Below are 26696 nucleotides of genomic sequence, written 5' to 3' on the forward strand. Positions count from 1 at the left end.
TTTAATAGGATATGACAGTACTTTCTCAGGTCTTTTGGTTATTTTCCTTCAGTCTAGAAGTAGAACAAAATAATTTGAGCTAGCCTTCTCAGGAAATTTGCATTTCTTTCATGGGTGGCTCAGGCCAACCTTCTTTGGTCATTCAGCTGACCCCAATTCCCCCCATGGGTCAACCTCTAAGGGGCAACCTTTTGTTAGAGGGCCTCTGTTGGTGGAGGAATACTGGAAAAACTGATTTGAGGACACTGATTTGAGCAGTACTAAACAACCAGTCAGAGATATCTGCATGTTTGATGATGACTGTTCGGCAGTATGTTTTTATATCCAAACTATTTTGTACTATTGACTATCAAGTTGCAGGCAGGTCTATCTAAATAAGTAATCATGAGTCAACTGCTATAGAACACTTCTCTTTCTGTATGACCTGTAACAACTTGGGGGTTGCTTGAGTAGGTGTCACAGCTGGGTTTGGTAGGATAGCCTGACTCCCTCTGTTGGGAGAAGCTCCAATGAGAGTTAGTGTTACACAGGGATAGGACACCTGTCATGAAGGTATTTAGCAGGCACACACATACCATGCATGTACATGTGTGCCAGATTTGGTAGGAGCCCTGGTGTGACTAATGAAGATTTTCTAGGAGTGTGGGCCAACCCTATAAGGATTTGTTTGTTTGTTTTAACAATCATGTGGGTGGGACCATAACTAATCAATGCTCAAGCCAGTAGCAATCTAAGATTTGTAAGCACCCACAAGAGCCGCATCCACTTTTAGGTACACTCTGGATGCACAATGTATCTAAACATGTAAGATTCCTTTTCTTTACTGCTACAGAATATTCACCCCTATCAGTCCATCACCTGCGCATGTAGTAAGTATATCTCAAGGAGGGGGCAGCAGGAGTTTGTTTTAATCATAGACCAAATTTACACTTCAAGCATCCCCTGGTCTGTTGTATTGTATAATAATCTTAGGTATAGATTGTTCTGAAATCTACTTTTCTTACAGGAAAAAATCTTTTTCTAACACTTTTTTGCACTGAGCTAATTAAGGGTAAAGGCTTACATGATAGTAGAGCACGGTACGTATTGTCTCTGAAAAATGAAAAAAATCCATGTGATAATTTTTTCGCAACTTCCAATGACCATAACCCACCCATATGGCGCTTATAGAACGCACTATCGGGGTAATTGGGCAAACAAAGGTCACGCGAAGGGTGCCTGGAGGTAGACCGGCAAGACTTTGCTGGATGGCGAACATAACATCACCAATAAATGCTACAATAAATGCCAGTGAGGCAGGGCAATTGCCCAGGGAATACATCAATGTACATGTAATAGGAAACCTCACATGACATGGTGTTACCTCTTACACACCGACAAGGAGAGACAAAACATTCCTGGCAAAAGTTACTGATTCAGTCAATATTGATTACTGGTTGTTGGAAATTTTTAATTGATTGATGGAGCCCAAGGGCAGAGCTCTGTCACCTCCATGATTGTCGGAGTCAAGTCGGGTTTTGGTGCACAGCAACTATCTGCCAACTCCTGAAAATCGTTCATGATCACTAAAAATTGTGCTCTGATGGAGAAAACATTGGACATATATTACTGAGTCAATGAAAATGTCATTTAGAGCTCGCAGACTCGTCATTTGGTTGATTTGTGCACAATGTGACAGGTATAAGGGAGCAAGGCTAAAGACCCCCCAGGATTTGCCACGCCTTTAACATTCAACAATAAGCTTTACTTCACCAAACTGAGGGAAAACCTGGTTTAAGTTCCCAGAATTCTGCAGAATTCTGCATCCAGTTCGCAGAATTCTGCAGGATTCTGCAGAATTCTGCACAGAATTCTGCATCCAGGTCGCAGAATTCTGCATCCAGGTCGCAGAATTCTGCAGAATTTGGCTAGTCCCCAGGGGTTCATCAATGATGGCTACGTATTCCTAACTTCATTTGTTCCTACCAGATGTGATATTTAGCCATTTGGGTTTAAAGTGAATGATATTTGGGAGGTTGTCCCAAATTAAACTGGAACTCCCAAATTAAACTGGAGGGTGTTGTATGATATTAGATTTATTCAGATTAATGTAGATGTCCCACACTGATGTAGTTCAACCTTCTGCGTACGTTTCAGTTTGAACGTTTCCTGCGGAGTGAGGGGACGTCTGTAGCCACGGTGTACGCTCCCATCATGTTCCCTCCTGCCTCTGTACTCATGTTTAAGGAGTACCCTGATGGTAAGGCCTTTCATCAGCATTCAAGGCGCAAATCTTACCACAGTTCATGACACAAATCTTACCACAGTTCATGACACAAATCTTACCACAGTTCAAGACACAAATCTTACCACAGTTCAAGACACAAATCTTACCACAGTTCAAGACACAAATCTTACCACAGTTCAAGACACAAATCTTACCACAGTTCAAGACACAAATCTTACCACAGTTTACTATCACATCTTACTAACAAGTGTTCTAGTCAGCCTGAATTTTTTTCTGTTATCTCAACTCCAATAATCCTAGGGGGTTCTAGCGGCATGCTCCACAGAAAAATTTAAAAATCTTTACTCTCTAAAATGCTATTTCCTGCTTTTTGAGAGGCAAATTTTGCTAGTAGGCTATAAGCTTTTAGTTTAACAATCTCTTTCCATATCTTTACACCTTGATTTTTGTCCGTCAAAAGATGATGGATTGGGTAAAATTTTTGTCTGTCATGACCAGCAAAATTCTGTCCATTGATGGAAAGACAGACACTATCTAGAACATTGGTTCTGACCCAGCCTAACGACATGTCCTAATGACCCCTCATAGGTTCCCAGTCTCTGGTGGCGACCGCTTCTCTCCTGAGCGTGAACCCAGACCGTGTTGTCGCCAAGCGGATCGTGCTGAGCGGCCATCCCTTCAAGATCAACAGGAGACTGGCAGTGGTTAGATACATGTTCTTCAACAGAGGTAAGCATTGCAGAATTCATAGGAAAACTACATCTAGTTTTTCAACTTCTGTCATAGCCCAGTCTTTCCATTATGTCCCCATGTTTCTAACTGTTTGCCTGTTACATTGTTACATGTACTATCCAGAGGACATTCTGTGGTTTAAGCCAGTGGAGTTGAGAACCAAGTGGGGGAGAAGAGGTCATATCAAGGAGCCTATTGGTGAGTATCTTAGACAAACCTACATCCTTACAGAGAGTACTAGGGCCTTGTGCGCAGTGTTAGCTATTAAAAGAGTATTACACTTCATCTCAAACATTATGCTACAAGTCCAGGCCTCCAAACCGCTGTCTTTTTAGGACCATGTTTGCCAAAATTAAGTTGTTTGCTTCTTTTGTGGTGTACATTAAATTTTTACTGGTGTGCCCATTTTTTTTGCCAACAACTTAGTCTGGAGCCCTTACTTTACCCGTACTTGACTTTGGATCTTGTCATTTTCCAGGGACACATGGGCACATGAAGTGTTTCTTTGATGGCCAGCTGAAGTCCCAGGACACAGTGCTGATGAATCTGTACAAAAGAGTCTACCCAAAGTGGACCTATGACCCTGAGGTCAACATGCCTCCAGCTGAGCAACCTCTGACCTCGGAGGTCACCAGTATGGAGGAAGAGATGGCATAAGGCTGTTAGATGTGTCAAAGGTCATGATTGTTATCTTCAGATTTGATGTCAATGTATAAGATTGCTTAAAAGTTTCATCTTAAAACCAGATAAATGGATGTTACTGTTTGTGTCCAAGACAATACCAAGACAAAGAGTATAGATGTACAATCAGTCATGTATAATAATGACATCAAAGGACAAAGATCAAAAGTTGTTCCTTATGTCAAAAAGGTTGTTAAGAGAAAGAGTGCACATGATGTACTGACAAAAGGTTATGAAAGAAACGTTTACATGTATATCAGACAGCAATAAGAGGAACAAAAAAAAATGAAAGGGTTCATGTTGTCAATTCCCTTCAATCCTAGTGCTTATTCTACTGGTATCAGAATATGTAAGGATATGATATTCATCTAGCAGATGAGCACCATGATTGGGGCATTTCAAGAGACAAGCGTACAAAGAATTTGGTCAACTTTGGTGGTCATCCACAAAAGCAAAGTATAAACTAATGTTAGTGTTAATATTAACTTATTAACCAACTTGTAATCGGTTCCCTATATAAGATATTGGTTGTGATGAAACTGGTTCCCAGTTGATGTTAAGAATTAGAAAGCTAACATCTGTAGGTGTGACCTCGAGGTTGTGGTTAATATTAACTCGCTAACCTACCCACCTTTGGTGGGGCAACAAAATCAACGTCTTCCATTTTGCCTGCACACCAGACATGTTGAGGTTGCCTAGGCAACTGTTGCCATAGATACATGCTCCTGGTCGTGTGAATAAAAAGTGTTACACTTGATAAAGTTAGTTAAGACTTAATGGGTTTGGAAAGGGTGGAGGGTTACAATAGTTGTACATATGGGCCTGTACGGGTAGGAATGGGAATGGGGTAGGATAAGTGATAAGGTTAGGGTAGCAGAGAGAGAATTTAGGGAAGTAAGTCATTAGAAATATCAGAAGGCTAAATAGTTGTGGAATCTCCAACATTATTATATACTGCAGGAAAGGACACATTGATTATTGCCAAGTGAAACTGGATTATGTTAAGAACCATGTTTGGATACTTGTTTCATTGTATGTACTAGTATAGTATAGTAGTAATTTGGATGTCTAGTGTTATGCAGATTCACGTAGAAATGTAGTGGTCTTGTCCTACCCAGCCATGGTTTATAGAACCAGTGGTGGATTAGATTTTAGAAGACAGCATGTTCTGGGCTCAATCTATAGGAAGAAGTGATGGTACTGACTGTACTTCAAGTGCCACAATAGAAGTTGCCAAACTACCATTACATGTATGTATATACATGTCTTGTAATTCTGTGGCATATTTTAGTGGTTGTCTGCTGTAGCTAGTAGTATAAATAGAATGAGTTTCCTTCCTTCAAACAAGGTGTAGTCTGAGACATGGTCAGCATTGAAGCAAATGTGAAAAGGTATGGTATGTACAGAATTACTATAATTGTCACCTTTGCCAAGGTTATGTTTTTGGTAATATGAGCTCGTAGTACTACCGGTACTGTATTTTTAATATGTTTCCATATTTTTTTCATGTTCAGATAATTTGCTTGATGTGAAATTTTCATAGATAGATATGAAAAGAAGTTGCAGTTACAAACTTTATTGTAACTGCCTTTCTTCAATGATGTTTTTGTCAGTTGCATTACAGGATTCTACAAGATATTACAAAAGTATTGGTGTGGTGTACGCGTGAATAAATGTAAACGTAAGAGTGATTACGTGTGTGTGTGGGAAAGATTGTGGTTGCAAGATAATCTCCAAGCAGATCCGTATCGGTGGCAAAAATACTGTATCAAATTGGCCAGGCAGTATCCATTAGCCAGAGAAGGTCCATGGCCACCGACGGTGGCGAGCTATGGCTATGGCTAAAGGATACTGTCTTTTGCCACCGATAGGGATCTGCTTGGAGATTAGTTGCAAGGCAGTCCAATAGCATACAACTACAAGGTGTTATACACCTTGATCAGTCCAATAGCACACAACCTGTAATATACATGTACTATCTGTACCACAAAATATAACAAAAACAGACTTATGTTCAGATAATCATTATCTTCCCATTTATTCATTGAAAATAGCCGTATCAACTGTTCTCAAAAATAGTGAGCATCCACGGATCTGTACAACACATAGAAAGAGAAAAGTGCTTTCTTATATCTGTAGGCCTTCCTGTGAAACATCAGATATGTGCAGCAGCTATATACTGTACATCAGCCTTATAAGTATCTTAGACAACACTATATCAATGTATTGAATTTCTTGGATATTGGAACATGTAACAAGGTCTATTTGCATGTCTTTTTTCTAACAGCAATTTCTTGCTTCCTAAAAAAACATACAATGTAAGATGGAATCTGTCTTGTCCATCTTTGATCAGTGCACTATGATAATTTTTTCCATCCATCAAAATATTCACTATTTACTTCACATTTGTACTAAACAGAATGTAATTTTCTTTCCACAGGCATCATATAGTAACTTTCCTCAAAGTGAAATATAAGTGTCCAAGTCTATAACATATATATAATATTAACTAGAACGTTAACAAACCAACAAACAGATTGTGGTACTAGTAGAACCATCAATAAGAAAGAATGATAAGTATCAAGTTCTCTATTTACTGACCAACTTTGGTGGCTCGGACATTAAACTAAGTGCAAAAAATATACCTGCACAGTGTCTGAAGCTCAACCATTGTATTGTGTTACTCATGTTCATACCATTAATATTCAACATATATCCAATCTGATCCAAGAATAAAAGATATCAAGTTTTCAATACATTGCCATCAGTATATCACCGGAGAAAGTTTGTACACATGTAGCATGTTTTCCCAAACCTACATAGTACTAGTATACATTAAAGCATACATTAGTTTTCAAGTATATGTAATAATCCTTCTTATCTTCCTGTACGGCTCTTTGGGGCTCTTAGAGTAAGAAAAAAAAAAGATCCACATTCCAGAGAAATACAACTTCTGTAACACTAAAGTTACATACTTGTGTAAGTTAGTTTCTTTTTAAACTAGAAGTCATCCAGAAACAAGACAGAATGTCACCAAGGGAAAAAACAAATTGAATGCAGTTCAACCACAGGGTAGATTTGACAGAAAAAAAAAAGAGAGGAATAAATGCATTCTGTTGTGCTTGGCTTGTAGGTTGAGTAATATTCACAACAACTTGAGTAAATAAGTGCAGATTATTAGTGCTTGTAATAAATGTACATTAACCTCAATTAAAGCATACCAAGCCCTGAACATACTTCAACCTCCTGCATTTTGGACTGAAAATAGTCCAAAATGCAGCATTTTTAATATTGACACTAGTAATTCGTAGCAATTTCTGTTAAAACAATAGTACTTCTTGGACGTACTCAGAAAAATAAGTCTGTATTTTTTTTTGCACAACAATCCATACAGCCTTCATAATGTTGTCTTCTGTAAAAGTTATTGACATGATGCAATACTTGACTGGCAACACTGTTCAACAGAACCAGATAGCTGCTCAACAATTGCAAGAGAAATCTACAGTACAGTATAATCTTAAAAGAGACCAAAACATGACCTGACTGAACTATCTATATAATATCTAAACTTGTTTTCATTCCGTTTAATAATGGTGCGCAACACGACAAGGTATACAGAATTTTCAATGTAACATCAAGTTTGGACAACACATTGTTGCAGCATAGACCTATGTGTTAGGACTAGGGAGGCATGGCGTGGCCATGTTGGGGACTGACGTCTTGCCAGTTGTGGCTGGGTCTGTACACGGAGTGCGGGAGGTCCGGAGATCTGGACATGCCCTCTGGACACGCCACGCTTCTGGTGCTCAGGTTCAGGGGGTCGTTGGATGGCACTTGGGAATGGGCTCGGATGTGGGCGCTGGGGTTGGGGGGAGAGTACTCCTCCCGGGGGGTGGTGGTGGGGGATTCGTCGGACGAGGGTTGAGGGGAGAGGGGTTGGTACGGGGGCATGACGGGGATCCCACCGATGCGTCTGCCGCCGGAGCCGGCCATGCTGGTTGGCGGGTACACCCCCGGGTACATGGGGGCGGGGAACATCATCGGGAAGGGGCAGACCATGTTCTGTCCAGGCTGACCCCCCTGGGGGGTGACGGCTGTGGGTGGGGTGAAGTTAACAGGGATGTAGTGAGTACCTGAGGGGTGGAGGGCTAGCATGGGGATGAAGGGGGCAGGGGGGAAGGCTGTGTAAGGCAGCGGGGGGTGGGGTGGCTGGGAGTCACGGGACGGACTTCTCTCGCGGGGTGGCTCTCTGACGGGCGACCGGCAGGCTTCCTCCGCGGCAGTGTGATGTGACTGAGCCGTCTGTGGGGAGGGCGTCTGTTGGGAGGCGTCCATCATGTGAGGGGGGTGCTGGGGTGGCTGTGGCTCCTCTGGCATTGGTCTCTCCTGGTGCATCTAAGATATAGCAAACACGACTTTAGATGAAAAGAAAAATATGTACGAGAAACCAAGTCAACACCAGACTAACAATGCGGGTTCAAACAACAGTAAAATTAACATGTAGCCTACTGGGAAGAATAATTGGCGGGGGAGTTTAGGCACAATATGAGTTCATTTGCCTCCTGCGGAATGACTCATGTGGCCAATTATTTCCATTTTTTGCCAAATTTTGTGATACATGTGTATGTATACCCTGGTAGAGGCTAAAGTTAACAGTGTAACCCAAAGAGGAATATATAAAACTGTTAACATGTATATGCTCACCCTTAGACCAATGACAAAATCATAAGTCTAACACATTGGAAGCACTTTGAAAAGTTCTAAATGAACATTTCTGTCCACCTGCTTCTCTACTGATGTCTCACCTGTTGCTCTGGTTGGGGTGAGATGCTATCCCGAGCTAATCCGCCAGGAGGCTCTTCTGTGTCAGGAAAGCCTTGATAGGGAGACAAGCGTTGGCAGTGTCTCCGAAGATGGGACTCTAGTTTCTCACAGCTAATGCCATCTACAGGACTCTGAAAATGGACAGGTCATACTGTAATTAAAACCAAGCAAAACATCAGTTTTTCTTTTAATTTACCATTTTGATTTACCATTAATTAACCTGGTGAGACCTGTGTACTTTTTAGTATGTCTGCAGTCACTATGCACCAGTTCCTGATGCCCGCGAACGATTGATTGACCATTTTACAAAGTAAAAACCTAATCTTTAAGTATAGAAACAGGCTCCCCTTTTCTAACTACCTACCTGTGACATGTATCTGATGGCCTCCCCAAGGCATTCCCGGTAGCCGGCTAGGAAGTCCCCCTGGCGGATGACAGGTGTAGCTGCAGGAGGTGTCTTGCCCTGCTCGTACGCCTGCACCTGTTTCTGCAGGTGCTTCATGTGCATCAGGGTGAGCTCGAGGATCTCAGCTTTTCCACAGGACTGCATAGCAAAAGGGGAAATTAAAAAAGGTTAATATTAGGCTATACCTGATGCTTTTACCACTAAATCTAAAGGTAGAAGAGCGGAAGACAATTTTGATGCTGTGCCCGCTTTCAGCGCTAGATGGTGTCGCAGTCTTGAATGGCAGCAGTCCTTGGCAACTAAGAGTTTTCATTGGTAGACAAACAGTGGCGTGAAATACTCGACAAGCGGTTTTACAAGAGGTTCCAAAGTCAAGTTCAAGTTGGGCGACCTTAACAAGGTCCGCGAGGCGAGGTACGTGCACAGCAACGTTTACTGTACGTGACGATACGGCGTCACAGCAGGGCAATCGGACAAATTCCTCAGGGAGTACACAGGTCGCGGGGGCGGAGAGGTAATTAAAGTTCGACGCACTAATGTATGAGAGATGGATTGTCAGACCTGTTCGTGGGAAGGTGTGTGGGTGTGGGTTGATGTTGTTGTTGTGAAACGTTAACGCAGATCAAGAAACCCTCAGTCAGAGACCCGAATATAGCCAAAGTCAAAGAATAGCTCGAACACCAGCCAACCAAGCCATCCTACTATTAAAACAAGGACAGTGTGGGAGTTCGGCAGTATACGGGAGGCCATATTCGGCTATATGTGACAGAGCTTTACCCTAAAGCGACTATAACAACCCCACAACACCTGGTGTAATGCGGAGGTCAGTGACCCCGGCCGAGAAGTGGGCGGGGCCCTCGGGCGTAATGGGACGTTTATACCACAGCCGGTGCCGCTGTTATACAACATCCTAATATGGACAAAGAGCTCCAGGCACTAATCACACCGATGTTTTCAGGAAGAAGATGCGACTGTAATGATACAGTTACCGTCAACAACCACGTTACGCGATACAAAATACAATACAAAAGGTCAATGTGCGTCAGCCGGCCTCACGTGGCGCGGCGCGTGGCTCAACCCGTGTGCATCATTCCGTCGATCGGTCGATATGCAAGAAATCTTAGAACTCTTTCTCTCGTCCGTCAGAAGATGTTTTTATTTCGTGTACGTAGAGCATCTTGAGGGGAAGATTGCCGCCCTTAAACAGACCGGACATAGATTCAGACGCTTTGAATGGCTAGTGTCGTCTGTAAGCTCATCTGACGAACCTGGTCGATTTTTGGGTGTGGAGCTCTGAGAAAGAAAACACGTCTGGTTAAAAGCTAGGTAATAACACGGGCCTCAAATTGCGGCGGAGTGCGTTGTTGGTAATGGGCGCTCTTTAAAACGTGTCCGACAAGTCAGCATCTTTCTACCAAGCTTGCTCCAAGATACTGTCTGTCTTCAGAATTTCCATGTCTTCATATTTTCCCAGTTCCCGGTAAGGGCCATACGATGATTCTCAGTAAGCTTCTTTTCTAATTAATACGGCGTATTGCATTGATCAGATCAAAGTGCTCAACTCGATAATCGGGCAAACTGTGATTCTATAATATCTAAACCCTCTCAAAGCCCATTAAATCATTAGAGGATTTAGGGATGACGAGAGCTACAAGAGAGGGGAGTCAAAATCATCTTACATAACAGCTCTACCGTATTTCAAAGTCATAGTTCATTTTACTGAGACTCTTAAATAAGCTTCTACGAAGTCTGCCATAGATACATATATGTTAGAGGTGTTTTTTGTTACATGACCTCGTTGACAGCTGATTTTCTCTTGCACGATGAAGAGAGGGAATGCAAAAGGGGATTGCAAACGGATTTTGTTGCATCTAGGCAAATGGATCCCATTTTTCATGATTTTCAACAACTCCTAAAAAGTCAGGACTTGTAAATATCATGGTTTCGTGGAGGCCTGGGATCTCCGAATTCTTGTTTTCCAGTATACGTAGTGGAAAAACGGTGGCTGAAAACGTGTCACGCCGCGCGCAACATGTTATGACCACGGCACCGCCGCATTATGATCATTAACAAGCGTCTACAACTTGTAGACGTAGTTTTTGTAGGCAGCCCACGTACAGACGTAAGAACCAAGTTAGAGGGAGGCAACTAAGGGCAGTCATTATGCGCGCGGCCGTAAAAGCTAGGCTTGGATGGGCTTACATGCGTCAACAGGTTGCACTTGTTGTCCATCGGGCATGAAAGCAGGCTACGACAACTCTGCTGCTACACGTTAGAAAAAGCTCATCGCAGTGGAATGCTTCTTCGTTACATGTTTACATTCCAGTAAGGGAAAAGAGATTCTATATCTTAAAGGTGCATTATATAACAGTAGGACGATACAAAAAACAAATTTTCTGGCCATTTCTTACAAGCTGCATCCACCCTACGCAATTTCAAATGAGAGTCATTCGGGAATTTGAGGTGCCAAAATATGATGCTTTACGAGTGTGTTTGAAAAGCTGGAAACACAGCTGTCAGTGTCAGCCATGCTTGTTTACTTTCTGGTATTTTGTGGTGGCACCCCAAACTGAGTGCACCTTGTGTGGGCTGTTTTAGCACCAACCATAAATGTCAGGAATGTAAGATAAATGCGAAAATATGCTGAAACGTGGAACTAAAGTAAAATCATACGATGTTTTTTCAATCAAAATGTTTCAATTTTTGGTGCAAAAATTCTACATAATGCTCCTTTAAACCATAACCTCTATCATTAGACTGTGTGTTATTTTTGCCCATCGTACCTGTCTTCGACAATAGACTCTTCAAGGCAACTCTCTACAGAATATCGCCGTAAATTAGGAAAACAAGATCTCCTTTTCAGCCAAGTGTCCCAGTCGTAGTATTATCTCATCCATATGTATTGTGAAGTGAGGCCCGCGGCTCACATTTACCTCCACGTGAACATCGTTCCATCTATCCAAGCCTGCGGAACAACAAGGCTTTCTTCAAGCCGCAAACGGCGATACACGCGGCCCTGTGAAGCCGATTTCTATATAGGTTCAGGAGAGCAGAGAGAGGTGCGCATTTTGATGTCGCACAAATTAACGAGAGGTCCCGTCGAGAAGAGTCTTGACGCTGATTGGGCCGTATTACAAGGCATCAGCCCCCCTTATATCTGCCTTACGCCTGAATGTTGTCCAATTACCGGCGCTCTTTACGTAGCTCTATCAATGTAGCTCTTTATATCAAAGGCTTCGTGGAGGGTTCAGAATCTCCGCTCGAATTAATGTTTCGGGTGGCCGACAACGTGACCGTTTTAATTGTATCTCTGACAGGCGTACTTCGAACGTTTTCTGTCGACGGCCAAGCTGAAGGTTGTTCTCGGTAAAAATAACTTGAAGGGCGACTGTTTTCTCACGTTCCTCACACGTGTGTGATTAGTACATCGGATGTCTTAATTAGCTGGTGATTAAATGTAAAAAAATCGATCCAAAACGACGTAGTAAACTGGATTTTCCTGCGGACTAAATTCCATAAACGCAGTGAGCTCTAATGATAATACACCTTTCAGGCAACGCACAATCTTTTTATCCTACATCCTACGTTTTTCCTACACAGCCAAATGATGTAGATAAAATGAGGGAATACGGCCTTCTCTGATCTAGTATGCTGGTGGGCTGCAATCAAGGCTGAAAAACATGCCGGGCCCACGCGTGATCTTCAGGCGGTACTTGATGCATGTTGACTGTGGCATACTTAGTCCCCTCACAACATCACATGTTACAACATGAGGCATTAGGATTGCAACAGCAAGCAAATAGTCGTCGTCATTTGTGCGTGTTTGACGAAAGTACATGTAACGTACTGTTGAGAAATTTGTCCAATAACGACGCATATATAACGTTTTACTGAGCATGGTGAAAAAAGCCCACCTTATCGGTCTTTAACTATCTAATAAATGTATAGTTCACAAGTCGTCTATTGCGTCGACCCATTTAGAGCTTTTCTTCGAATTCTATCTTTCAATTATTGAATACTTATTCAATTCTTTTAAAAAGAACCAACAAGACAGATTCCCTTTAGGGGGTATAGAAACTGTAAATCCGAATAAAGCTGACAAATTCTTTAAAGGGCACTTAAGGGTAGTTCTAATCTGTCAATTCGCAGTGCGACGTAAAGCCCAGGGATGGCGGTTGAGAATCTTCAGTAGGTAATGAGCATGGCACCGGAAAGGTAGGGTCTATCCGCCGCTTTCAGAAGCCGCTCGTGTGGGAAAACGTGACGCCGCCTTGGAGAATTTCGCGTCCGGGAAGAATGGTATCTCTAACGATCTTTGCATGGGGGCTATTGCCTCCTATACCTGCAAGTTTAACAACGGTCAAATGTGTACTTAATTCTCACATTCTTCTTATATGGTTAATTCTGAGTTGTCACTGTGACTATCAAGGACTGGGGAACAAAATACAATGACTGAAAACACTATGCATCTTTATGTTTTTTTACCAACGATTTTATATGCGCAACAGAGAATGAAGCTGCTAGGTACGTGTGAAACGGAAGGGAATATATTATATAATGCATCTGCATTGAGTTTGACTTTTTGATACCACATTTTCTGATAAATTAAAGGTAGTTCTAACTACATTTAAAAGTCGACATTAGACCATTTTAGTGTGTGTGTGGGGGGGGGGGCGGTAATCATAGCAGATTGACGAAAGACAAAAATATATAGGTGAGGAATGCATCACGAGGCCATTCACGCCTTTCGGCATTCCTGGAGGAATGTTGCCCAAACGTGACTGGAGAAACAAAAGGAGCTCTACATACGCGCCACAGGTAATAACTGACGCACTGCATACACGAGTGGAACATGTGACGATCTGGAGCGAGGGATATGCAAAGTGGAAGATTGACCTAATTTCATAAATTTATACCTGGAAGGGGCATCCGTCCGGTACAATGGACGGAAATTCTTGACATGATAACACACTTACGAAGCTATCCTGGAGGCGAAGCTAAAAATAATAACCTCTTAATTACCTCACACTATACTAGCTTCGGCACAGCCTTCTGAAACAGAACAGATGATCCCCCCATCCCCTAACATGACTACTGGTTCAGCCCTTAACTCTTCAGTCTGACTCTGACCTTGCAAGGTGCGGTTTTGCATACATACTTGAAGGTGAGAAACCCAACAACAACAACGACCCATAGCCTAAAGGCATGGCTGGGGAATCGACCAAACCGAAACCTATGGGTACTATATTCTTTCGACCGATCCACGCTACGGCGTACGAGGTTATCATGATCTATATTTTGGACTGGGCGGTGTCTTGGTGGTGTTTGGTGTATCTTCTTTGTTGTCAACTACGTGGAAGGGTGTGTCTCAGACAAGATCATTCAGACAAGCGCCTTACAGAACCAATGATCAATCATAGTCGACTACCCCGTCTAACGACTTTTGTCATGTACGTAGGTTATGTGTCAATGAATAGGGGGGCAAGGTCGGTCTGCTGTCTGATGGCCTTTGTTTTGCTCACCACTGACTACTATATCATTAATCATTAAATAAAGTGATATTCTCAGGTTGTGGCTATGTTCAGCTAATTGTGTGTATTAACGAAATAAGGAGAAAAAGTCTGGAGTTGTATAGTCGAAAATTTGGGTGAGTCCTAATTCCTTGCGTTGGAAATTACAGTTTAAATTTCCTGCATCATGACGTCTACCAACACGGATGAATTTTCAAGGTAAAGGGAGAAAATGTTTGTTTGTTGAAAAACAAAAACATAGTAGAGATTATTTGATTTATTAGAAGGGTCTCAGACTAGACGCTCTAATGGAAACCAATTAGCCCAAACAAGTTTTACCAGTGCGCGCTCCCATGCCTTGGAGGGCATGATCATACCTTTGTGCAAGGAGGTTCAATACATACTTGTTATCCCTGGAAATCCACAAACACCTGCATGTATGCAGTTCCGGGAACGTGCTCTTTCGGGTGTTGACCTTGTCATTATCTTTAATTGAAGGTGAGGTGAGGTAAAGACTTGAAATACTCTGTGTCTACCCAACATGGCCTTAAATTCGTTTACAATTTGCAGCTAGTTCAATTTTCGACTCTGCATCTGTACGTAATCTTTCCCCTCCCCCTCAAAAAAGAACATTTTAACTTTGAAAAGCATTTTAACGTTATGCAATACACTTTTTTGTGTCAAGCAAGACACATTTTTGTATGCTTTCGCCCACCTGTGGAATGTCTATAGTCGCACACACACCCTACTTATAGCCCCACCTGCGGATACAACACAGACAATACTAGTACAGGCTCCCCGCAGTCTCTATGTAATTTACCAGTGACTCACCTTATCCTCTAACAGAGGGGTTTGGTGCAATATGAGCATTTGGTAGATACTATCCACCTAGTCACAAACAATTGTAAATAGGTTTGAATAGTCTGTTCTTATAGCAACTACGGTTTCCTCAACCCATATGGCAAAGCAAGTCCCACCGAGATACAAACTGTTTAACAATAACATTTTGACAACTACCCAAACTTATGTTATTGATACTAAACGGTTTGTATTAGATTAACTCATACATAGCCTACAAAACACTCACGTCTTCCTTACTATTTATTGACCCATTTCCACCCATTTGCTGTTCCCTGTTGTTTCTTGTCATGTACTTTGTTGTTGTATTCTTGTATGCTTGTAGCCTCTACCTGGCTTCGGGAGGCGGCTGGAAAGAGTAGAAATCGACTAAATAGAGAGATGACTTGCCAGGGGAGTATTTCTGCTGGGAGAGAATATTTTGCCGCACCACCATGTTTTGTATTGTCTAAGTCGAATTGTAAGTAAAAAAAAACAAGTCCTCAGTATATAATACTCGATCCTTGTCAGAAACATTTCAACAAAGTGGGTACGGTCAAAGATTTATTGTGTCTAAGATGATATAATATATTGTATGTAGATATATTATGTATCTTTATCTGTACAGCTGGTATAACCGGCCCTCGGCATAATAAGACACCAAATTATGTCAATGATTTGATAGACATGCAATATGAAGGAGGTTGTACATTTTTGTACCCTTTTTATTGTGACAAGGAGGCGTAAACCTTTCGTCAGCAATAAACGTCATACAAGTCTAGTGCACCTTCTCAAAGGTTCTCATTATCAAACTACGTTTGCTTTTCATCCTCTCCAATGGCCAAGCGATGTTTGCTTTTATAAGGCCACAGCAAGTAAATTTTATGGATGTCGAATTGAGGCGACAAAACATGGCATCATCACAACAAAAAGGTCTTTTATTTCTGTATTCAGCAGTATTACCTGTCCTTGTAGATGCGTATATGTCTCAATTAATTAGAATGGTTGTAGAAAAGGGCTTCAACACTTGTGAGCAATTGTGCCTCACGTTTGCTGGATCCCTGGTGGTCCATGAGTTTATAGACTGCCTACCAGATAAATTAAACTTAACTATCCGGGAGCTCTACTATACCTATATTGTACCAACTATTACAACATCCATTCGTCTCTGAACCAACTTTGAAAAGAAAGAAAAAAACAAGTTTTCAGTCACTGTACAGGTGGTTTCATTCATAGGCAGCATCGCATATAAAAGAAATAAAATACTAACTGTATTCTGGTGTCAAAGTAAAAATACAAGACAAAACTTTTTTTTTCAATTAACCAGATCCTTGTCGATGGATGTCAACGTTTACGACAATGTCGACACTTTTGCCTTTTGGCATGTTGATGCGATCGGAGAGAGCAAATTTTTTTTTCGAAATCAGGCGAAAATCAATGTGCGCGCTGATGTCATCAATAAAAAATACTTGCTGTGGCCTAATAACATCTGTGGCATTGCAGTACTCTCACATCAGAGTTGAACCGCACTTCTGTCTATATAAGCCTTGTTATTGCCTGATAAGGATGACTGGGCTCCTACTGAGGGTTTTCATGACGTCAGTGCCTGCGTCAGCACCACAGACGAGACGGCCGCTATGTTATGACTGGTGCAGCGCGGTTTGGGTGGCATTTCCTATAACACACCCTCGTCTGCAAACGTAATAGTCACTGTGGCACCTAGTATGTAACATGAACGTATGTATGTATTAGTGGTGACAGACCAGACTTTTACAGTTGTTTTTAAACTTGACTTTTGCATGTGTTTTTTTAAAGAATCATTGCAGGCAATTTTTTCCGGCACTACTTTTTCTTCACACAGATGTCATTTCTAAACTCAAACAACCATTCAGGTTATTACATTGACAACCTCTCGTCTCTTCAAGTATTTCCACACGTCGTGTTTCATGAGAACTCTAGTGTCAGACGGAGTGCGGTTTCACAACAACAGTGGGTACCCTGGTTGACCCCGTGCTACATTCACAACCACGGATATACTCTCAAAAACAGTTACTCAAAATACTTTCCAGATTCGATTTCACGTTCAAATTATGCATAACCCCGTCCACGATATGCACTTCGCAGGCGGATATTCCATATCCCAGCGGAAGGGAGAATCACGCAATCCGTGATGGCGGCGTGATCTCATTATTCCGGGGGTACGTGTATGAAATGGCAAACTATACATCTTTAATGGTGTGTCCTTGGGAGGGTTGGGTTAGGTTAAACTTCAAGCAGATGTCGGGAGTTGAGTGTAAATCGTTTACCGCCTTGGAAGGGGCTTGCGCTTATGATCTTAATATTCAACATCTGCAAGAAGCTCTAAAATTCCGCTGATGCAACTTGCAAGATACCTGTGTCTTGAACCCGCTATGCAAAGCTATGCAAAATAAAACCCCTCCCCAAACACAAGTTTGTGAGCGTTTTCCAACTCATCATCATCGTTTTTTCAATTAATTTTGAAGTTGTTGACAGAAAAATAAAGGAGTATTGGATATCGAACTGAAATCTGCTGAATTGACAAAATGCGTATGTTGCTACAATCGGGCGACAGCTCTTGACCGAGGAGCAACCATTAGCCAAATGTTAGCCAAATGTTAGCTACGTTCGCAAACAACGTGTGGCGTGACGGGGGGGAGGGGGGTTAAAGTGGGTCACGACAAGGTCACGGAAGGTGAGAGAGGCAGAATGGGGCGTGGCCCAGAAACGACACGAAGCAAAAACCGGATCAAGCCAGAAAAACAGTGTGACCAGACCTAACAGGAAAAGATGCCAACATGGCACAGAAATGGGACCTGTATGACATTTCTAGTAGTGAGTCTTCGTAATTGGTTCTAAGTGCAAAGAACGCGGCTGACTTAACAACTATGGCGCACGAGGCAGACTCATTACGTGTACATGTAGCTCCAGACCGATGCGGTCACAAAAATACATCTCCCTCCGCCAAATGGAATGTCAAACAGCTCAACTTGCGTCATCCAGGCGATGTGTGTTACATGTAGCACTACTATCATGTGACGGGCATTCCGGTAGAGGCACTGTTGGGAACATACTGTGCATAGCAACTAGCTCACGGAAGTCCGGCATTGTGGGCCAACTTGCTACATGATCTAGGTACACCACGTTGAAAACAACTTTCAACAACAAACAGGCACAGAACTTTTTTCTGAAGACGCCTTTATGAACAGATAAAAGGACTAAGTCCACCCCAGCATCTGTCCTCAATGGTATGGTCCAGGGGTGCAAGAGGAGGTATGTAGTGGGCGTTGTCGAGATAAGGTCCAGTTGAACCAATCAGCGAGCAGTAAACAGATCGATAAGGGGACCGGGACCACGGTGTGCTGGCATGGAATGATGCCGTATTTACGGTAGTCGTAAACATCGACACGGGATCGACCCTAAACCTCCACGTTTCCTCCACATTGACATCTAGATCAAGCATCCCGGTTTTACGAGTTGAGAATAGAAAACTGCCTGATGACGTGTTCGCTGCGTGTGCATAGTGCACTGACCGCATGTCGCCTCAGCTACATGTCATGTGAGGGTTTTGCTAGTCAATCCCAGACAGGCTAACAACTCGGCTTCAAAAACAGTAACTTTTAGCCAAATAGGGAGAAAATTTGACCAGGGGAGTTCAGTAACCGTAAATTGACGTGGACCGACTCTAGAGATCCTGATCATTCCCCCCAATTTTTTTTTACCGCGAATCCGTACCCCCGTAGGACGGCTTGTAGAGGTTTTGCAACAACCTACAACGCCCGTCCACCAAATGTGGTTTAAAAGAAAGCAATACAAATCTTTTTTTTTCTTTTTTCTTTTTGTTTGCTTCGCGTTCGCAAACATATATCAGCGGCTGCACGGGAGACACATTACGTGGGCATAACATTACATCTGTGACGAAATACTACACGTGATAGCCAGCTGACAGGTGCCTAATATATAACAGTCACACGACCCTCCTCCTACATAAAACAAATTCTACACACACAACCCTTTGTTCCTATCTTCAAACGATATAGCAGCTAGGCAGAAATGATGTAACGCAATATGAAACGTCAGACGAAAAGGAAAGCAGAAATGGGGGCGTTACCATGTGCCTGGCATCTCGTGATGCTTTCAACTGTAGTCATTTGTTTACAAGAGGGTAAAATTGGAATCACACTACAGATACACACTTTTATCGCTTGTCATGTGGTCAAAGTTTTCGAAACATATCTACCTTGTTCCTAAAAAAACAAACAAACAAACAAACAAACAAACAAACAAACAAGAGAAAATGACTCACCTTTTGTCTGACAAGTTCCTCTGGCAGAAGTTCCCGGATGTTGGCCAGGCAGTCGTTGATACGATCTCGTCTTCTCTTCTCCACGATTCTATGTAGGTCCTGTATCACAACCGACAAACAGTTCATCAGAAAACTCCACATTTTCCTGATCACGAAGGCTGAAAGCATAATCTTACACATATCAAGGGCATTCTAGTCCTTGCACATATCTACTGCCCCCGGCGATGTTGTTGATACCAAAGGAAAATATACTAGACAGACTGGAAATCTGTATTATGTCTTCGTTTTGATAGCACCAAAATATGGTTAGCCTCACATAGCAGGCGGGTTCCAGTATGTAATAGCGCCTTTATAGCTTTAGTGATTGTTGCATACTGCCGTGTTCTGGTTGCTACCATGTTGACAAAGCGATGTCAATAGCCATCAAGCATGGCATAGTAGAAATTAGAAAATACCAAGTACCAAGTCAGTGAAACGAATCTGCTATAGTGAATACTAGTAGTGTAATGGTGTAATCTTTGTACTCTCCAAGCAGGGGTTTGGGTTTTTGTTATTTTTGGCGTGCTTTTAGGCTTAAAATTTTTTTCACCCGATTTTTTACACGTTGGGTTGGGTGAAAAACAATTCAGGTGTTGGGTTGGGTTGGGTGAAAAAGTTCAGGTGTTGGGTTGGGTTGGGTTGGGTGAAAAAAAATTCAGGTGAAGGTTGGGTTGGGTTGGGTGAAAAAAAATCCGGTGGAAAAAAAATCGATAAAAAAGCCTAAAAACACCAAAAATAAAAATAACCCAAACCTCTGCTTGGAGAGTATAGTCTTTGTACATTTAAGTCATAAAACACGAACAAGTGTACTCTGGGCTAGCCTGGTGTCCAGTCTATCATAGTTGGGTCGGGCAGTCTTCGGAGCGGTATTAGCTTTCCCTCGACTTCTCAAATGGGAGTTTTGCGCTTGTGGGAGTCTTGCAGTGCCCTGCCCGACCTGCAAAAACTACCGAGGAGGCTATTTGATCCGGGCGGCGAAGAGCTTCCGCAGGCCCGAAGAGAACCCGACCCAACTACGATAGACGCCCTGAGTCAGCGTCGCCCAGCTATGCCGCCTGCCCGAGGACACACTTGTGAGGGTGTGGGGAAGCGCGGCGATCGAGTCATGTGCACTGCGCCATCTTGTTGTTTTGGAGTTCAGCACGCGGGGCCATTGTTTACCATTGGCATTCAGTGGGATCAAATAACCATGCACGTCGTGAAAAAAACAAGGTGACTTGGGGTCAGTTTTAAAAATGTTTATCGTCTTCAACCCAGCCGCGGAAGTGTGCGGAAATAATTCGAGCGTGTAGTAAATGACCTTCGCATATGTTAGTAGTAATGTTCCGCGGCCAGGTGGCCTTGGCAGCCCAGCGCCGGGTGGTCAAGTATATGCGAGTCACGCGACATAGCGAGTCAGCAAACCGCAACGGGTCCAAGATTTGTTACAAGATCTTCTACAGAGATTAAAGTGCGACCTTTGCGAAAATCAACATCTAACTTGTCATTTATGTCCTTGCCCTGGTCAACTTCGTGATACCAGCAAATCAGCAAAGGCAATCGATTTATAACTAATAGAAAGTAGAGAAGATCCTATTTTTGTTATGCCGATCCGTATTTCTCTTCACAACTGACTTCTGCATACGACTATTTCTTCTGTGCTATGCACATACATGATGATGCGACACTGTGTGTTCAGAGGAACAACCCTAGACCCCCCCCCAAAAAAAAAACCTGGCGTTTTGCCACTGAGAATTTCTAGAAGCTTTTCAGTTTACACACTAACTCGAGCTTATACCTTTTCCCTATACACCTTGGTTGTACGTAAAAGGTTACTTGTGTGATGCCATCCCTTTTTACTGCATGCCGTATTGCCTTTCAGGTGTAAGTTGAACTCCGCGTCCGAAACTGACGTATTATTTCAATTTCATCATTATGTTATTTTATCATTATGTCATTTCCTCCTACCTTATAATAAGCAATATCAAATCGCCAAAGCAGCTGGCCAATCAAGCACTTGTAGGATCTGTGGTGATAGTTATCGGAGTATGTCTTCGTTCTTACTAATATTCCATATTCAGTGCCAATATATTTTTAATTTTGGCACCCCTGTCATCGCCCCATGGCCCGTTCTCAGCTACTTTTCAGCAAATATTCAGCAAATTTTGTAACAGAACTATTCAGATATAAATCACCATTTTCCTCCCTCACCAGTAACAATTATTTACGACTTGTCCCCGTAAAATCGACTGACGGCAGCGACGGTACAAGGCGGTTCACGCTCAAAAAACGTGCCTAATTATGATCATCTCATAGATTATTCCCGCCAACCGGTGCGCATATGACGCGGCGCTATTAGTATTAGCATTATCAGATGTACATCACGAGTTCCTACGCAAGGCATGTGTGCGGCAACGAGTTGAAATCTACCTGCGGCGGCTCTACGTGATACCGATCTAACATGCGTAAGTTAACATAAAACACGCAGATACAAGGATCAGTTTATCGTGTCCAATCACCGAACGTTAGCAAATGGCGCAGGCGGGCGAAGTTAACACCTGCCCCGGAGACTCACCCGTTGTTCCTCGGTGCCTTGCATGTTTCTTCGTCTGAAACCTCTCGAGTCGGTCATGAAGGCCATGTGCACGGGAGATATGCTACGAATAAAAAGGAAAACGGAATATCTATGAATATATTTGGTTTATGTTAGCTATAGCTCACATATAGTACAGTAATAGCACATGAAAGTGTGTTTCTGTCCACCGTACTATTAGTAATACTACTATGGCAAAATGACGACATTTTTTAACACACCCAGCGGTCTCGCCAGCTACATCGTAAAGCCCAGGCACGGTGGCGTGGCCCTGCTGTGAAATCTACACCAGTTCTTACTATTTTTCCCCACCACGCTTCATACTAGCTTCGATACTGGAAAGTGTGCAAGAATGCCCGCGGTTATAATTATGACGCAAATTGGGCCCCGAAATACGATCAGTCATGCCGTGCGTCCAGCCGTCATGGCCAGCCGAGCCGGCCGCGGCCGTGCCTTGTTTGTCTGACCCCGGCTTAGCTGTCCTACTTGACCGATATACCCTAACAAAGTTGTTTACGCCACCGACGGTCTTCTACCACAGGCCCACGACTACACAATCAACCTTAGACTAAATACGCATCAACAACAACCTTTCCGGGAATACAAATTGCAGACAATTTATAATACATATAGATGGTCCGTAGGAGGAATATATTGATAGGTATCAAGGTTCTTACCTGTCGTGGAGGTCGTAAGACATGTTTTCCGTCTTGACTCGCTTGTGAGGAGGTAGCGGGTAGGCCTCGTTGTCTCTTTGCATGTTCAGACGAAGCGCGAGAGCCGGGTCGGCAACGCCAGCACCGGTGGAAACTTCTACACTCATGTATGTCTGCTGCTTTGCTCAGCTCTAGCTCGTCATACGTGTGTATCCCTGACGGGTGAACTGGTCGGTTGTGTGTGGACTGGACTGGTCTGTGCCCAGCCTGAACTGCGATGGTGAAATCACGCGACCTCACGTGTGCATTCCAGCGTCCGTCACGCGCCCAAAATAACACTGGGACTCCAGACTGAAAAACAACAGGCACAACCGCCGGAATACACCGCACCGCCTGGGTAGATTATCACGCTTTGTGCCACGCTGGACACATAAGAAGCAATGAAATCGCTTATGCAAATGTTTAAATGGCTAATAATATATGATATGTACAAATGAGATGCAAATGATGCCCGCGTGGATGATCATTAGCCCCGACGCTGTTGGGCGGCGGTACGATCATTCCTGCCCGTAAGGTCCTGGCACTCCACACGTGATGCACAACGTGTTGCCAAGGCGATCAGGGGTGTGTCCGCGCCGGCGGGAGGGTTCGACCATTGCTCAGCGGAAGGGTGGGTGCGTGAAGTCACGTAGGGCGCGGACCGTTTGCACGCTATCGCCACTATTGCCAAGATTCGGTCTCAGAAATAAAAGAGTTTGACCAATATACATGTTCTTGCATCTATTAAACCAGAGAGGAAGAAAAAATAACATTGTATAGCGCGCAAATAATATCTAGTCCGGGTAACGTTGTTGACCTTAACGATCGTTACAGTTGATTAGGTTACAGACAACGATGATCAACGATATAAATGTATATAGTTTATGGTCTGTTACTTGCGTTATTGTCTCCGTGCCAGGCGCCACGTAGTTCTAATGGCCAATCACTGAGCGCGTTTTACACGGTGCGGTTTCTGAAGCTCGTACTATACACGTTATTTCCACACACGCTATCCAACGCATGCCTGTCGGCGCTACTGACGAAAACGTGGTGCGTAATGTGACGGCGGGGGAGGGGGCGTGCTGGCGCACTCAGTACCGCATCATCATACAAACATGCTGATCAAATGAGCATAATTTATCTATATAATTTATCTGTAATGACAGCCAGGTGACAAGGTTTGCGAAGTCAACGGCAAAAAAAGTATTTTTTTTAATAAGTTGATATGCCTATGAAAAAATGCTCCAAATCACGAAGAACATATCAATCTAGCACAATAGATTTTAACAGACTCGCTGCTACGGACAGATTTATATATATTGAAATGCAACAACTCTTACGATGCAAAATAGACATGAAAGACTGTTTTGTTATTTAGAAAAAAACTCCGAAAGTAATTATTAGCCCTACTTGATTGTATACTGTATTAGCTCTTGATGTTTAGTAATTAGGATGTTCATTCCATATCCTTTTCCTTTTTTTTATGATTTGTACTATATTCAACAGTCGTTGCCATGCATTGCACCATGTGCAGTTGTCGTGCAATAAAGTTCTTCTCTAGTCTTATCAAAAAAGACAACAATGTTACAAATTAAAACTTACGTTAAGCTTGACGTTAACAAAATCCAATAAGATTATTGAACAACGATTTTGCTATCTCCGTTTTGTAGATGTGGAACAAGAATACACCGATATCGATCATTGGAATGAAGATAAAAGCTATATTTGTCTCGAAAATAGATAATTACGGAAAAGGTCACAAGTGCCCTATAGGTCAATTTTCAGTGCAAGCCTGACCTACTTTATTTTCAATGTTAAGTTTATCTAACTAGTTGTCCCTTTTGAATAAACAAGATGAAACATTTTTGCCGTGTCATACTATATGTCCTTGTTTTGCGTTTAATAATATCTAGATAGACGTGGTCTCTTGGTGCTAGTTGGCTTGGTTCAGTTGGGGAGGAAATGGTCCCTTCAGGTATTTACCTTAACTCTTGATGCTAGGAGAGCACTGTCACCGAAACTAGCCTCTGCCAGGCACTGCACTGGCCGAAATAAAGGGATATTATACTAGGGGAGTTAGCCGGCCAGAGAAGATCCAAAATGTCCGTGGGTCGCACATTGGATCCTCTCTGGCCGGCTAACTCCCCTGGTATACTGTCCCTTTATTTCGGCCAATTTCTACTATTTTTCCAGCGATCCGCGGTGCCTGGTAAAGGCTACACCGAAACACCCATAACCTTAGCAGCGAATCACCCCCCATCGCTCACCTTCATATTTTGTATACCTACCGACCTTTACCACGGGTTGACGCGCGCAAAAAATGTAGACCTTTGAACCGCTACCCAACTGTGTCACCTTGACACATTGAGCCGCTGGAAACTTTTTATTTGTCTTCGGAAACAAATTTAGCCAGCTCAGCGCCATGTTGTTTGCACAAGTGAGGTGCCAGCAAAAACATGTTTTTCTCGCGGCACGCACCTGTTGGGCGGTAAATTTTCACCGGTGGTTCCGCGGTTGTGAAAGAGGTGATGAAGCCAGACTCCGGGGTTTTACGTTCAACTCGACATTCCGTTATTTAAAGGCATCCAATGCAATTTCATGGTGGCAAAAAATATATTCTGGATGAGGAAATCTGTCTGATATTGGAATTTACTGCCATTATACTTAAAGCATTTGAAATAGCCCCCCCCCCAAAAAAAAAACAAGCTACGTGAGGCATATCTTTATTTTTTGGGTACCACACAAATATAGCAAAAAACAGTCAACCAATAGCTACGGTACAAAACAAGAAACCATTTTCCGTCAGCGAATTCGTCTTTTGTCTCACATGTATCAGTGTGCTGTGGGATAGTATTCCTTCAACTTGCAACATCAAAGAAGAAATTGACTTTGAAAATCCAGTTTTGCCACCTTGAAATTGCATTGGATGCCTTAAACCCACACAACACCATAGAACGTTTCTGTCATGTTTGTTTGTCTGTACAGCGCGTGTGATGGCAGGTGAACTAAGGTCAACCATTGCAAATTGCCACAACCAAATGGGTTTATTTTTACCATCTGTGGGGCCTATTACTTCATGATGTGATCTCTTGTATTGTTCATAAGAGTTTACAGATTGTTGTATCGACACTTGCGCATGTGATAGCAGGTGAACCAAGGTTACCACTGCAAATAGCCGCAACCAAACAGAAAAAAACGGTCTATTTTTACCATCTGTGGTAAACAGGGGCCTGTTACTTCAAGATGTGATCAATCGTATTGTTCTCTCACAAGAGTCTACAGATTGTCGTACAAGGATATACCTGATTGACACTAGCTTTATATCTAGCAGTGCACATATGTTATATAAGAGTACGTGTGTGCATGCCCGAAGAAGTTCTATTTGCGCACCGTCACGTGAGCGAAATCAGCATGTCAGCTCGCCATATTTGTCAGACAAGAACTAATAATTTCAACATCATGCATGTAATATCTCTGCTAAATTCGTATTATAGCCACAATAATATACATGCAATTGTCTATACAATGCGAGATTATACTGAAGATCGAATAAACAAACAAACAAACAAACAAACAAAGTGTTATATCGAGTCTGTACGTGTGTGAGCGCCGCATCACATGACATGTCCAGAGGCACATGTATGTACAGTGGTCCGGTGCGCTACGTGTCCAGCCGCACGTGTTTATTTCTAGTCAAGTGGACACCCTGTGAGATATGGGTCAGGCACGTGGTCTGCGGAATGACCACGCGAGAATCAAAATGGCAGGTCGATACCTGTTGGAAAGAAAACATTGCCTTGGGCCAGGGCTTGTTTAGCACCATGTAGTAATTAGCGCTATATATAGTGG

The 26696-nt window shown here is 42.8% G+C and overlaps 2 protein-coding genes across 3 annotated transcripts in view; one reads left to right on the forward strand and one right to left on the reverse strand.

Annotated features, from left to right (window-relative positions):
- LOC109477196 (pre-rRNA-processing protein TSR1 homolog) overlaps positions 1 to 5221 on the forward strand; it is a 26031-nt gene extending 20810 nt beyond the window's left edge. Inside the window, exons 18-21 of the mRNA XM_019778266.1 lie at positions 2137 to 2239; positions 2816 to 2956; positions 3083 to 3157; positions 3438 to 5221. Coding sequence (XP_019633825.1) covers positions 2137 to 2239; positions 2816 to 2956; positions 3083 to 3157; positions 3438 to 3616 — 498 coding nt within the window. The 3' untranslated portion in view covers positions 3617 to 5221. The remainder of the gene's footprint in view (positions 1 to 2136; positions 2240 to 2815; positions 2957 to 3082; positions 3158 to 3437) is intronic.
- Positions 5222 to 5648: 427 nt separating this feature from the next.
- LOC109477160 (hairy/enhancer-of-split related with YRPW motif protein 1-like) lies at positions 5649 to 23328 on the reverse strand. Of its 2 annotated transcripts, XM_019778224.1 has the most exons (6): positions 22830 to 23328; positions 22135 to 22216; positions 19542 to 19640; positions 8829 to 9008; positions 8446 to 8595; positions 5649 to 8035 (listed from the first exon to the last, which is right to left on the reverse strand). In XM_019778224.1, the coding sequence occupies exons 1-6, from the start codon at positions 22973 to 22975 to the stop codon at positions 7322 to 7324; spliced, it is 1371 nt and encodes a 456-aa protein (XP_019633783.1). In that variant the 5' UTR covers positions 22976 to 23328; the 3' UTR covers positions 5649 to 7321. The 2 variants fall into 2 exon arrangements, with proteins under 2 accessions (XP_019633783.1, XP_019633784.1); XM_019778225.1 differs by lacking the exons at positions 22135 to 22216; positions 22830 to 23328 and adding an exon at positions 20333 to 20661.
- Between the last annotated feature and the right edge of the window lie 3368 nt (positions 23329 to 26696).

Source organism: Branchiostoma belcheri, unplaced genomic scaffold, assembly GCF_001625305.1.
Source record: "Branchiostoma belcheri isolate BF01 breed outbred unplaced genomic scaffold, Haploidv18h27 scaffold4, whole genome shotgun sequence".
NCBI classification, from domain to species: Eukaryota; Metazoa; Chordata; class Leptocardii; order Amphioxiformes; family Branchiostomatidae; genus Branchiostoma; species Branchiostoma belcheri.

Coding starts and splice junctions, on each gene's coding strand:
- LOC109477160 (XM_019778224.1), bottom strand. CDS start 22,975: ATGAGTGTAGAAGTTTCCACCGGTGCTGGCGTTGCCGACCCGGCTCTC. Junction 22,217..22,829: donor TCTTACGACCTCCACGACAG/GTAAGAACCTTG, acceptor TTTTATTCGTAG/CATATCTCCCGTGCACATGG. Junction 19,641..22,134: donor AAGGCACCGAGGAACAACGG/GTGAGTCTCCGG, acceptor GTTGTGATACAG/GACCTACATAGAATCGTGGA.